Here is a 13,487-nt window from a genome sequence, read left to right on the forward strand (position 1 = left end):
GTCCATACGGGGACCGACTGTCCGAGGGATTGGTGTCTGGACGGGGACTGACTGACCGGGGATTGGTGTCCGTGTGGGGACTGACTGTCCGGGGGATTGGGGTCCGGACGGGGACTGACTGTCCGGGGGAATGCTGTACAGACAGGGAGCGACTGTCCGGGGGATTGGTGTCCAGACAGGGACTGACTGTCCGGGGGATTGGTGTCCGTACGGGCACTGACTGACCGGGTGTTTGGTGTCCAGACAGGGACTGACTGTCCGGGGATTGGTGTCCGTACAGGGACTGACTGTCCGGGGAATTGGTGTCTGTACAGGGACTGACTGTCCGGGGGATTGGTGTCCGTGTGGGGACTGACTGTCCGGGGGATTGGTGTCTGTACAGGTGCCGACTGTCCGGGGGATTGGTGTCCGTGTGGGGACCGACTGTCCGGGGGATTGGTGTCTGTACAGGTACTGACTGTCCGGGGGATTGGTGTCCAGACGGGGACTGACTGTCCGGGGGATTGGTGTCTGTACAGGTACCGACTGTCCGGGGGATTGGTGTCCAGACGGGGACTGACTGTCCGGGGCATTGGTGTCCAGACAGGGACTGACTGTCCGGGGGATTGGTGTCTGTACAGGGACTGACTGTTCGGGGCATTGGTGTCCGTGTGGGGACTGACTGTCCGGGGGATTGGTGTCTGTACAGGTGCCGACTGTCCGGGGGATTGGTGTCCGTGTGGGGACCGACTGTCCGGGGGATTGGTGTCTGTACAGGTACTGACTGTCCGGGGGATTGGTGTCCAGACGGGGACTGACTGTCCGGGGGATTGGTGTCTGTACAGGTACCGACTGTCCGGGGGATTGGTGTCCAGACGGGGACTGACTGTCCGGGGCATTGGTGTCCAGACAGGGACTGACTGTCCGGGGGATTGGTGTCCAGACGGGGACTGACTGTCCGGGGGATTGGTGTCCGGACGGGGACTGACTGTCCGGGGGATTGGTGTCCGTACAGGTACTGACTGACCGGGGCTTGGTGTCCGTGTGGGGACTGACTGTCCGGGGGATTGGTGTCCGTACAGTGACTGACTGTCCGAGGGATTGGTGTCCAGACAGAGACTGACTGTCCGGGGGATTGGTGTCCGTACAGGGACTGACTGTCCGGGGGATTGGTGTCCGTACAGGGACTGACTGTCCGGTGGATTGGTGTCCGGACGGGGACCGACTGTCCGGGGGATTGGTGTCTGTACAGGGACTGACTGTCCGGGGGATTGGTGTCCGTAAAGGGACCGACTGTCGGGGGGATTGGTGTCCAGACAGGGACTGACTGTCCGGGGGATTGGTGTCCAGACAGGGACTGACTGTCCGGGGGATTGGTGTCCGTACGGGCACTGACTGACCGGGTGTTTGGTGTCCAGACAGGGACTGACTGTCCGGGGATTGGTGTCCGTACAGGGACTGACTGTCCGGGGAATTGGTGTCTGTACAGGGACTGACTGTCCGGGGGATTGGTGTCCGTGTGGGGACTGACTGTCCGGGGGATTGGTGTCTGTACAGGTGCCGACTGTCCGGGGGATTGGTGTCCGTGTGGGGACCGACTGTCCGGGGGATTGGTGTCTGTACAGGTACTGACTGTCCGGGGGATTGGTGTCCAGACGGGGACTGACTGTCCGGGGGATTGGTGTCTGTACAGGTACCGACTGTCCGGGGGATTGGTGTCCAGACGGGGACTGACTGTCCGGGGGATTGGTGTCCAGACGGGGACTGACTGTCCGGGGGATTGGTGTCCGGACGGGGACTGACTGTCCGGGGGATTGGTGTCCGTACAGGGACTGACTGACCGGGGCTTGGTGTCCGTGTGGGGACTGACTGTCCGGGGGATTGGTGTCCGTACAGTGACTGACTGTCCGGGGGATTGGTGTCCAGACAGAGACTGACTGTCCGGGGGATTGGTGTCCGTACAGGGACTGACTGTCCGGGGGATTGGTGTCCGTACAGGGACTGACTGTCCGGTGGATTGGTGTCCGGACGGGGACCGACTGTCCGGGGGATTGGTGTCTGTACAGGGACTGACTGTCCGGGGGATTGGTGTCCGTAAAGGGACCGACTGTCGGGGGGATTGGTGTCCAGACAGGGACTGACTGACCGGGCGATTGGTGTCCGTGTGGGGACTGACTGTCCGTCGATTGGTGTCCGTGTGGGGACTGACTGTCCGGGGGATTGGTGTCCAGACGGGGCCTGACTGACCGCGGATTGGTGTCCGTGTGGGGACTGACTGTCCGGGGGATTGGTGTCCAGACGGGGACTGACTGTCCGGGGGATTGGTGTCTGGACGGGGACTGACTGTCCGGGGGATTGGTGTGCGGACGGGGACTGACTGTCCGGGGGATTGGTGTGCGGACGGGGACTGACTGTCCGGGGGATTGGTGTCCGTATAGGGACTGACTGTCCGGGGGATTGGTGTCCAGACAGGGACTGACTGTCCGGGGGATTGGTGTCCAAACAGGGACTGACTGTCCGCGGGATTGGTGTCCAGACAGGGACTGACTGTCCGGTGATTGGTGTCCAGACAGGGACTGACTGTCCGGGGGATTGGTGTCCAGACAGGGACTGACTGTCCGGGGGATTGGTGTCCAGACAGGGACTGACTGTCCGGGGGATTGGTGTCCAGACAGGGACTGACTGTCCGGGGGATTGGTGCCCGTGTGGGGACTGACTGTCTGGGCGATTGGTGTCCAGACGGGGACTGACTGTCTGGGCGATTGGTGTCCAGACGGGGACTGACTGTCTGGGCGATTGGTGTACAGACGGGGACTGACTGTCTGGGCGATTGGTGTACAGACGGGGACTGACTGTCCGGGGGATTGGTGTCCAGACAGGGACTGACTGTCCGGGAGATTGGTGTCCAGACGGGGACTGACTGTCCGGGGGATTGGTGTCCAGACGGGGACTGACTGTCCGGGGGATTGGTGTCCAGATGGGGACTGACTGTCCGGGGGATTGGTGTCCAGACGGGGACCGACTGTCCGGGGGATTGGTGTCCAGACGGGGACTGACTGTCCGGGGGATTGGTGTCCAGACGAGGACTGTCTGTCCGGGGGATTGGTGTCTGTACAGGGACTGACTGTCCGGGGGTTTGGTGTCCGTACAGGGACTGACTGTCCGGGGGATTGGTGTCCAGACGGGGACTGACTGTCCGGGGGATTGGTGTCCGTACAGGGACTGACTGTCCGGGGGATTGGTGTCCGTGTGGGGACTGACTGTCCGGGGGATTGGTGTCCGTACAGGGCCTGACTGTCCGGGGGATTGGTGTCCGTACAGGGACTGACTGTCCGGGGGATTGGTGTCCATGTGGGGACCGACTGTCCGGGGGATTGGTGTCCGTGTGGGGACCGACTGTCCGGCGGATTGGTGTCTGTACAGGGACTGACTGTCCGGGGGATTGGTGTCCAGACGGGGACTGACTGTCCGGGGGATTGGTGTCCATACGGGGACCGACTGTCCGGGGGATTGGTGTCCAGACAGGGACTGACTGTCCGGGGGATTGGTGTCCAGACAGGGACTGACTGTCCGGGGATTTGGTGTCCGTACGGGCACTGATTGACCGGGGGATTGGTGTCCGTACAGGGACTGACTGTCCGGGGATTGGTGTCCGTACAGGGACTGACTGTCCGGGGAATTGGTGTCTGTACAGGGACTGACTGTCCGGGGGATTGGTGTCCGTGTGGGGACCGACTGTCCGGTGGATTGGTGTCCGTACGGGGACCGAGTGTCCGGGGGATTGGTGTCCGTGTGGGGACTGACTGTCCGGGGGATTGGTGTCCATACGGGGACCGACTGTCCGGGGGATTGGTGTCCATACGGGGACCGACTGTCCGAGGGATTGGTGTCTGGACGGGGACTGACTGACCGGGGATTGGTGTCCGTGTGGGGACTGACTCTCCGGGGGATTGGGGTCCGGACGGGGACTGACTGTCCGGGGGAATGCTGTACAGACAGGGAGCGACTGTCCGGGGGATTGGTGTCCAGACAGGGACTGACTGTCCGGGGGATTGGTGTCCGTACGGGCACTGACTGACCGGGGGTTTGGTGTCCAGACAGGGACTGACTGTCCGGGGATTGGTGTCCGTACAGGGACTGACTGTCCGGGGAATTGGTGTCTGTACAGGGACTGACTGTCCGGGGGATTGGTGTCCGTGTGGGGACTGACTGTCCGGGGGATTGGTGTCTGTACAGGTGCCGACTGTCCTGGGGATTGGTGTCCGTGTGGGGACCGACTGTCCGGGGGATTGGTGTCCGTACAGTGACTGACTGTCCGGGGGATTGGTGTCCAGACGGGGACTGACTGTCCGGGGGATTGGTGTCTGTACAGGTACCGACTGTCCAGGGGATTGGTGTCCAGACGGGGACTGACTGTCCAGGGCATTGGTGTCCAGACGGGGACTGACTGTCCGGGGGATTGGTGTCCAGACGGGGACTGACTGTCCGGGGGATTGGTGTCCGGACGGGGACTGACTGTCCGGGGGATTGGTGTCCGTACAGGGACTGATTGACCGGGGCCTGGTGTCCGTGTGGGGACTGACTGTCCGGGGGATTGGTGTCCTTTTGGGGACCGACTGTCCGGGGGATTGGTGTCCGTACAGTGACTGACTGTCCGGGGGATTGGTGTCCAGACAGAGAATGACTGTCCGGGGGATTGGTGTCCGTACAGGGACTGACTGTCCGGGGGATTGGTGTCCGGACGGGGACCGACTGTCCGGGGGATTGGTGTCCAGACGGGGACTGACTGTCCGGGGGATTGGTGTCCAGCCGGGACTGACTGTCCGGCGGATTGGTGTCCGTACAGGGACTGACTGTCCGGGGGATTGGTGTCCGTACGGGGACTGACTGTCCGGGTGATTGGTGTCTGTACAGGGACTGACTGTCCAGGGGATTGGTGTCCGTAAAGGGACCGACTGTCCGGGGGATTGGTGTCCAGACAGGGACTGACTGACCGGGGGATTGGTGTCCGTGTGGGTACTGACTGTCCGGCGATTGGTGTCCGTGTGGGGACTGACTGTCCGGGGGATTGGTGTCCAGACGGGGCCTGACTGACCGGTGATTGGTGTCCGTGTGGGGACTGACTGTCCGGGGGATTGGTGTCCAGACGGGTACTGACTGTCCGGGGGATTGGTGTCCGGACGGGGACTGACTGTCCGGGGGATTGGTGTGCGGACGGGGACTGACTGTCCGGGGGATTGGTGTGCGGACGGGGACTGACTGTCCGGGGGATTGGTGTCCGTATAGGGACTGACTGTCCGGGGGATTGGTGTCCAGACAGGGACTGACTGTCCGGGGGATTGGTGTCCAGACAGGGACTGACTGTCCGGGGGATTGGTGTCCAGACAGTGACTGACTGTCCGGGGGATTGGTGTTCAGACAGGGACTGACTGTCCGGGGGATTGGTGTCCAGACAGGGACTGACTGTCCGGGGGATTGGTGTCCAGACAGGGACTGACTGTCCGGGGGATTGGTGTCCAGACAGGGACTGACTGTCCGGGGGATTGGTGTCCAGACAGGGACTGACTGTCCGGGGGATTGATGTCCGTGTGGGGACTGACTGTCCGGGGGATTGGTGTCCAGACAGGGACTGACTGTCCGGGCGATTGGTGTCCAGACGGGGACTGACTGTCTGGGCGATTGGTGTCCAGACGGGGACTGACTGTCTGGGCGATTGGTGTCCAGACGGGGACTGCCTGTCCGGGGGATTGGTGTCCAGACGGGGACTGACTGTCCGTGGGATTGGTGTCCAGACGGGGACTGACTGTCCGGGGGATTGGTGTCCAGACGGGGACTGACTGTCCGGGGGATTGGTGTCCAGACGGGGACTGACTGTCCGGGGGATTGGTGTCCAGACAGGGAATGACTGTCCGGGGGATTGGTGTCCAGACGGGGACTGACTGTCCGGGGGATTGGTGTCCAGACGAGGACTGTCTGTCCGGGGGATTGGTGTCTGTACAGGGACTGACTGTCCGGGGGATTGGTGTCCGTGTGGGGAATGACTGTCCGGGGGATTGGTGTCCGTGTGGGGACTGACTGTCCGGGGGATTGTTGTCCGTGTGGGGACTGACTGTCCGGGGGATTGGTGTCTGTGTGGGGACTCACTGTCCGGGGGATTGGTGTCTGTGTGGGGACTGACTGTCCGGGGGATTGGTGTCTGTGTGGGGACTGACTGTCCGGGGGATTGGTGTCTGTGTGGGGACTGACTGTCCGGGGGATTGGTGTCTGTGTGGAGACTGACTGTCCGGGGGATTGGTGTCTGTGTGGGGACTTACTGTCCGGGGGATTGGTGTCTGTGTGGGGACTGACTGTCCGGGGGATTGGTGTCCGTACGGGGACTGACTGTCCGGGGGTTTGGTGTCCGTGTGGGGACCGACTGTCCGGGGGATTGGTGTCCGTACAGGGACTGACTGTCCGGGGGATTGGTGTCCGTGTGGGGACCGACTATCCGGGGGATTCCCAGTTGTACCAGCTTGTGTCCTGTGTGGTGTTACTGTGGTGTGGTGGTGTGTGACAGACTAAAGTCTCCGGGGTTTCACCCACTGGCCGCAGCTCCCACTGCCTCCCCTGGGTCTGGGTGGACACTCTCACTTTGTCTAATTGACCGGCCTTCACTTTCTCAGAGTTGTCTGGGTGAAAGTTAAATCTCCGTTTGCTCGCACTGTCGTTCAGAGAAAGTTGTCTTTGTTGTTTGTCGCCTGTCCAGCAGGTGGCCATGTCCATCAGCTTGTGGATGTTGGAGAGGTAGCACTGGCTTCTCCATGGAGATCAAGGTCATTGTAGCGCTGATGAACTGCTTCCCTTTCAGAGTCCTCGACATGGAGGAAGGTTGAGCCAAAGGGCAAGGGGCCTTGTCCTCGACGGAGACAGTGCTGCTGTATGGTTGGGGACAAAATTATCCTCTTTGGAGGTACCAGGTCAGTGTGAGCTAGTCAGCCCTGTCTGATGTTCTGTCCGTGTCTCTGTCGGGAAGTTTCAAACTGAAGCCACTGTCAAGCCTGCTTCCAGCATGTGGGTAACAAACTGGGCACGAGTGACAAAGAGGCCTCACCCTCACTCCTTGCCAGCCTTATCCACGGGCGAGCACCAGTGATCACTCAGCGTGAACTTGGCCCAAGTTGGTTCTGAAAGCAGCCTCTGGGCAGGACAGATGGCGCTGATGTATGGCAGGTATCTTCAGATGTTGGGTGCGGTGGGGGGGACCACAGGCAGTGTTAGTCCCATCCCAGTGACTGCCCTTATGTGCTGAGGTGTGAACCAGTGGGCGGGGGGAGACAGACTGTGTCAGCATTGGGCAGCCACACGTTTCTCTACTTGCCTTTCTTTAAGACCCTCCTTTAAAACCCACCTAAAGCGTTTGGTAATATCTCGGTTTAAGGTGTTGTGATTCCCGTGGAGAACAGTAACTTTAACAAAGAAAGGAATCCTCTCAATGGCAGCACTTCAGATGGGTATCCAAGGTTTTGTTTTAAAAAGTGTCATGAGGGTTTCTGTCTCTACCCCCCCCACTTTCAGGCAGAGAGTTCCAGATCCCCACCACCCTCTGGGTGAAAAAAAATTCTCCTCAGCTCCCCTCAAATCCTTATATCAGTTCCTTTAAATTTATACTCCCTGGTTATCGATCACTAACAAAAATAGGCCCTTCTGATCCACTCTGTTGAGGCTCCTCATAATTTTATATACCTAAATTAAATCCCCTTTTCATTTCCTTTCCTCCAGAGGAAGCAACCCCAGCTCACTCAGTCTTTTCTTATAGATAAAACTCTCCATTCCTGGCACCATCTCTGTAGATCTTCCCTGTACCTCGTATAGTGTGATCACGTCATTCCTGTAAAGTGGTGGCCAGAACTGTGCACATTACTCTAACTGTCACTAAACTCATGTTTTAAGCAAAGCATCCCTGTTCTTATAGTCATGTGTCATCCTAACTACCTTATCCACCTCTCCTGTTACTTTCAGGGACCTGTGGACAAGCACTCTGTTCCTCTACACTTCTCAGTTTCCTCCCATTCATGGTGTATTCTCTTGCTTTATTTCCCTTCCCCGAATACATGACCTCCTGCTCCTCCAGACTGTACTGTCTTTGCCTGACCAGTACATTAATACCTTTTTGCAGTCTACAGCTTTCTTCCTCAAGGCTACTTTTTGTAAAGCCCTCAAACTTCATAAATTCTTTAAACTTATATTTAAATCTAAATCGTTGATATATACTAGAAAAAGCAAGGGCAGAAAACTGCCCTCCAGTCACAAAAACACTCAAATGAGGGTTTCTCCTGTCCCTCAGAACTTTTTCTAATAATTTCCCACCACTAACTGGTCTGTAATTTCCTCAGTCTGTCCCTTTCTCTCTTTTCAAACAACAGTACAGCATTAGCTGCCCCCCCCACCAAGTCATCCAGTAACACATCTTTAACCAGAGAGGATTGGAAATTGACGGTCAGAGTCTCCGCTATTTCCTCCCTTGCTTCCCTTAGCAGCCTGGGATACATCTCACCCGGGTCTCCTATCATGGGCAGGAGGAGTTTTCCATGCGTTCCGGAGTCACCTGTCCCCATCCGTAGTCTGTACCCAGACGCTCCTGGGTACTCCTGGACCAAGTAGCTACAGGCTAAATGGTGGCAAAGTCCCAGCCGCCCTGCCTCACTGGCCCCATTGTGCCACCCAACAGTGCCCGATGTATAATGCTCTCCCTAGAATAGAAGAGCAGCCTGCTATTTAAATGGGGAGAGACTGCAGAACTTGGTGGTACAGAGGGATCTGGGTGTCCTGGTACATGAATCAGAAAAAGTTAGCCTGCAGGTCCAGCGAGTGATTCGGAAGGCAACTGGAATGCTGGTGTTTATCGCAAGGGGAATGGAATATAAAAGGAGGGGAGTTTTACTGCAGCTGTACAGGGCCTTGGTGAGACCACATCTGGAGAACTGTGTACAGGTTTGGTCTCATTTGAAAAAAAAGATATTATTCCGTTCAAAGCAGTTCGGCAAAGGTTCACTCGATTCATTCCTGGGGTGAGAGGCCTATCCGTTGAAGAAAGGTTCAACAGGTTGGGCCTTTACCCAGTGGAGTTTACAAGAGTGAGAGGTGATCTTAATGAAACAGAGAAGATCCTGAGGGGATTTGGTAGGGTGGATACCGGGAGCATGTTCCCTCTTGTTGGGGTGAGCAGAACCAGGGGACACAGTTTAAAAATAAGAGACCTACTGTTTGGACAGAGACGAGGAGAAATGTTTTTCTCTGAGGGCTGTTACTCTGTGGAATTCTCTTCCCCAGAAAGCAACAGAGGCTGGGACATGAATTTAATCAAGGCAGAATTGGATAGGTTTTTGATAGACAAAGGAGTCACCACCTCGTGTATCTGACAGGAGATAAGGGGTCAAGCAACAAAGCTATGGGGGGGAGGGGGGGAGGTGGGAGGCCTATGTGGGAGCACTCTGAGTGAGTGGTTCTGGCCCATAGCGTTCAATCCTTTCAGCTGATGGTGTTAACTGACTTCCCTGGTAGAAAACATGTTCCCATTGAGCAGGGGCTAGGGAGCTCCTCACCCAGATGATTCCAGCCCTTTGATTCCACTCTGTCAGCAAGCAGCTTTATACAAGTCCTTGATAAGTGAAGCAGTTACTGGTATGGAGTCTGTCAGTCCTCCTTTCCACTCCTGTGTTTCCTGAATCTCCAGCTATTAGAGATCGCAGCCCCTGATTAGTGAATGGAAGCTGTTCCCTGCTGCAAACACGCAGGCGGTAGCTGCCATGGGGATAAGTGGAGTGTGGATGCCAGACACACAATTAGCTGTCATCTGCTCCAGTCGGGAGCTGTTATCAGCTGCTTTAGGGGAGCTTTTACTGTAGCTTATCTGGCTGGGCAGCTGGTTTCATTGATAACATGCACTGAACGCTTGTCTGACTCTCAGCAAGGAGCTGAGCCGGTTAAACACGACCGAGGGACCCCAGTGTGAATGTGGTTTGAACACAATGCAATATTTATAATCCAGGACCGAGGTAGGGGGCAGTTCTAAACCACTGGCACTTTGTGGAGTCCTGCAGTGTAACTGGGAACGCTTGGGGGCTGTGTGGTCAGTGCAGCTTTACAGGGTAGAAGGGATGGGGATTGCTCTCCCTGGTGGGGCTGATGGACAAGGGGTAACCCTAAAGAAGGGCACATTGCACTGGTCTTACTATCAGTGCAGGTCATCGTCTCTGTGTCTCCCCATCTTGCCTTGAAGAAGGATGAGAGTGGTGTAGGGAGAAGGTAGGAATGTCTGTACCTCCTATACCGACACAGATTAATCACACCTCCCAGTCGTACTTGGGGTTAGAAAGGGTTGAGCGATAGATTCTACCCTCCATAAACTTGAGATCATCCAGACTCTGTCCTTCCGCACACCAAGCCCAGTTTAGCTAAACCCCTCCCGGTGCCCCCTGACTTGCACAAACCAACTGAAAACCAGACTGTACAATGTAAAACTGGACAAATGGCCAGTGCGTCCCCTCGCTGTCCGATATTGCTGTTCCCAGAGTGTCCTGTGCTGAGAGGAGGTGGAAGGAGGATCAGATGTATTGCCCACATTCAGTGCTCCAAACATTGCACTGCTTGTGCAGCTTTTAAGGGTTAACCTTGTCCGAGTGTTGCAGTGGAAAATGTTCCAGCCCCTGTGTCCTTGGGTGGGCTAGTCACACAATGCATATCTGACTGGAGATAAGGAGTGAAAGAGAAGCTGTCACAAAAGGAAAACCAAATCAGTGTTGATAAGGCAGCTCACAGTGAGGTGATGGTGCCCATGTTAATAAATCCTCGAATACTGTGTGTCTTATTAACCACCCTCTCAACCTGCCCAGCCACCTTCAGTGATCTATGCACATATACACCCACGTCCCCCTGCTCCTGCACCCCCTCTAGAGTTGTACCCCTTATTTTATATTGTCTTGCCCTGTTCTTCCTCCCAAACTGAACCACTTCACATTTCTCCGCATTGAGCTTCATCTGCCACCTGTCCACCCATTCCACCCGCTTGCCTGTGTCCTTCTGAAGTTCCACACTGTCCTCCTGACGGTTTACAATGCTTCCAAGTTTCACACCATCTGCATGTTTTGAAATTGTCCCGTGCGCACCAAGGTCTAGATCATTAGTATATATCCAGGAAAAGCACCGACTGCTGGGGAACTCCACGACCACGAACCTTTCTCCAGCCCCAAAAAATATCCATCAACCACTGCCCGCTGGTTCTTGTCACTCGGGCAGTTTTGTATCCATGTTGCTACTGCCCCTTCTATTCCGTGAGCTGTAACTCCGCTGGCAAGTCTGGCAAATGCCGTTTGGAAGTCCATGTACACCGCATCAACAGCGTTACCCTCATCAACCCTCACTGTCACCTTTTCAAAAAAAAACCTCCAGCAATGTAGTTAAGTGCAGTTTGTCCTTAACAAACTTGTGCTGACTTCCCTTCAATAACCTGCATTTGTCCACGTGACTATTCATTTTGTTCCAAATTGTTATTTCTCGGAGGCTTTCTCACCACTGAAGTTAAACTGACTAGGAACTGGAGACGCTGGGCTTATCTTTACCCCCGTTTTTTTTTTGAACAAGGGTGTAACATTTGCAGTCCTCCAGGCCTCTGGCATCACCCCTGATTCTAAGGAAGACTGAAAATTATGGCCAGTGTCTCTGCAATTTCCACACTCACTTCCTTCAGTATCCTAGGATGTATTTCATCCAGTCGCACTGTCTTATTAACTTGAAGCACTGAGGACCTGTGCAATATCTCATGCCTATCAATTTTAAACCCTTCTCCTGCCCGAATTAGCTCCTCTTTGACCATTGACCTGTGCTGTACCTTCTTCCTTGGTAAAGAAAGATGCAAAATATGGATTTAACACCGCAGCCATTACTTATGCCTCCATGCGTAATCCCACTTTTTGATCCCTAGTCAGCCCCACTCCTGCTCCTACTATTTCTATATCCATAGGAGACTTTGGGATTCCCATTTATGTTAGTAGCCCTTCTTCAGTACTGACCCGCTGACAGTGCAGCACTCCCTCAGTACTGACCCGCTGACAGTGCAGCACTCCCTCAGTACTGACCCACTGACAGTGCAGCAATCCCTCAGTACTGACCCTCCGACAGTGCAGCACTCCCTCAGTACTGACCCTCCGACAGTGCAGCACTCCCTCAGTACTGAACTTCCGACGGTGCAGCACTCCCTCAGTACTGACCCTCCGACAGTGCAGCACTCCCTCAGTACTGACCCTCTGACAGTGCAGCACTCCCTCAGTACTGACCCTCCGACGGTGCAGCACTCCCTCAGTACTGACCCTCTGACAGTGCAGCACTCCCTCAGTACTGACCCTCTGACAGTGCAGCACTCCCTCAGTACTGACCCTCTGACAGTGCAGCACTCCCTCAGTACTGACCCTCTGACGGTGCAGCACTCCCTCAGTACTGACCCTCTGACAGTGCAGCACTCCCTCAGTACTGACCCTCTGACAGTGCAGCACTCCCTCAGTACTGACCCTCTGACAGTGCAGCACTCCCTCAGTACTGACCCTCTGACAGTGCAGCACTCCCTCAGTACTGACCCTCTGACAGTGCAGCACTCCCTCAGTACTGACCCTCTGACGGTGCAGCACTCCCTCAGTACTGACCCTCCGACTGTGCAGCACTCCCAGGGTACTGACCCTCTGACAGTGCAGCACTCCCTCAGTACTGACCCTCCGACAGTGCAGCACTCCCTCAGTACTGACCCTCTGACAGTGCAGCACTCCCTCAGTACTGACCCTCTGACAGTGCAGCACTCCCTCAGTACTGACCCTCTGACAGTGCAGCACTCCCTCAGTACTGACCCTGTGACAGTGCAGCACTCCCTCAGTACTGACCCTCTGACAGTGCAGCACTCCCTCAGTACTGACCCTCTGACAGTGCAGCACTCCCTCAGTACTGACCCTCTGACAGAGCAGCACTCCCTCAGTACTGACCCTCTGACAGTGCAGCACTCCCTCAGTACTGACCCTCTGACAGTGCAGCACTCCCTCAGTACTGACCCTCTGACAGTGCAGCACTCCCTCAGTACTGACCCTCTGACAGTGCAGCACTCCCTCAGTACTGACCCTCTGACAGTGCAGCACTCCCTCAGTACTGACCCTCTGACAGTGCAGCACTCCCTCAGTACTGACCCTCTGACAGTGCAGCGCTCCCTCAGTACTGACCCTCTGACAGTGCAGCGCTCCCTCAGTACTGACCCTCTGACAGTGCAGCGCTCCCTCAGTACTGACCCTCTGACAGTGCAGCGCTCCCTCAGTATTGACCCTCTGACAGTGCAGCGCTCCCTCAGTACTGACCCTCTGACAGTGCAGCGCTCCCTCAGTACTGACCCTCTGACAGTGCAGCGCTCCCTCAGTACTGACCCTCTGACAGTGCAGCGCTCCCTCAGTACTGACCCTCTGACAGTGCAGCGCTCCCTCAGTACTGACCCTCTGACA

At 56.2% G+C, this 13,487-nt stretch overlaps 1 protein-coding gene across 2 annotated transcripts in view; it reads left to right on the forward strand.

The window, feature by feature from the left end:
- Positions 1 to 13,487, forward strand: part of klhdc3 (kelch domain containing 3) — a 117,453-nt gene that overhangs the window by 57,766 nt on the left and 46,200 nt on the right. For both annotated transcript variants that reach the window (XM_041187255.1, XM_041187256.1), the window contains exon 8: positions 6,827 to 6,935. In XM_041187255.1, coding sequence (XP_041043189.1) covers positions 6,827 to 6,935 — 109 coding nt within the window. The remainder of the gene's footprint in view (positions 1 to 6,826; positions 6,936 to 13,487) is intronic.

This window comes from Carcharodon carcharias, chromosome 5 (assembly GCF_017639515.1).
Source record: "Carcharodon carcharias isolate sCarCar2 chromosome 5, sCarCar2.pri, whole genome shotgun sequence".
Lineage (NCBI taxonomy): Eukaryota > Metazoa > Chordata > Chondrichthyes > Lamniformes > Lamnidae > Carcharodon > Carcharodon carcharias.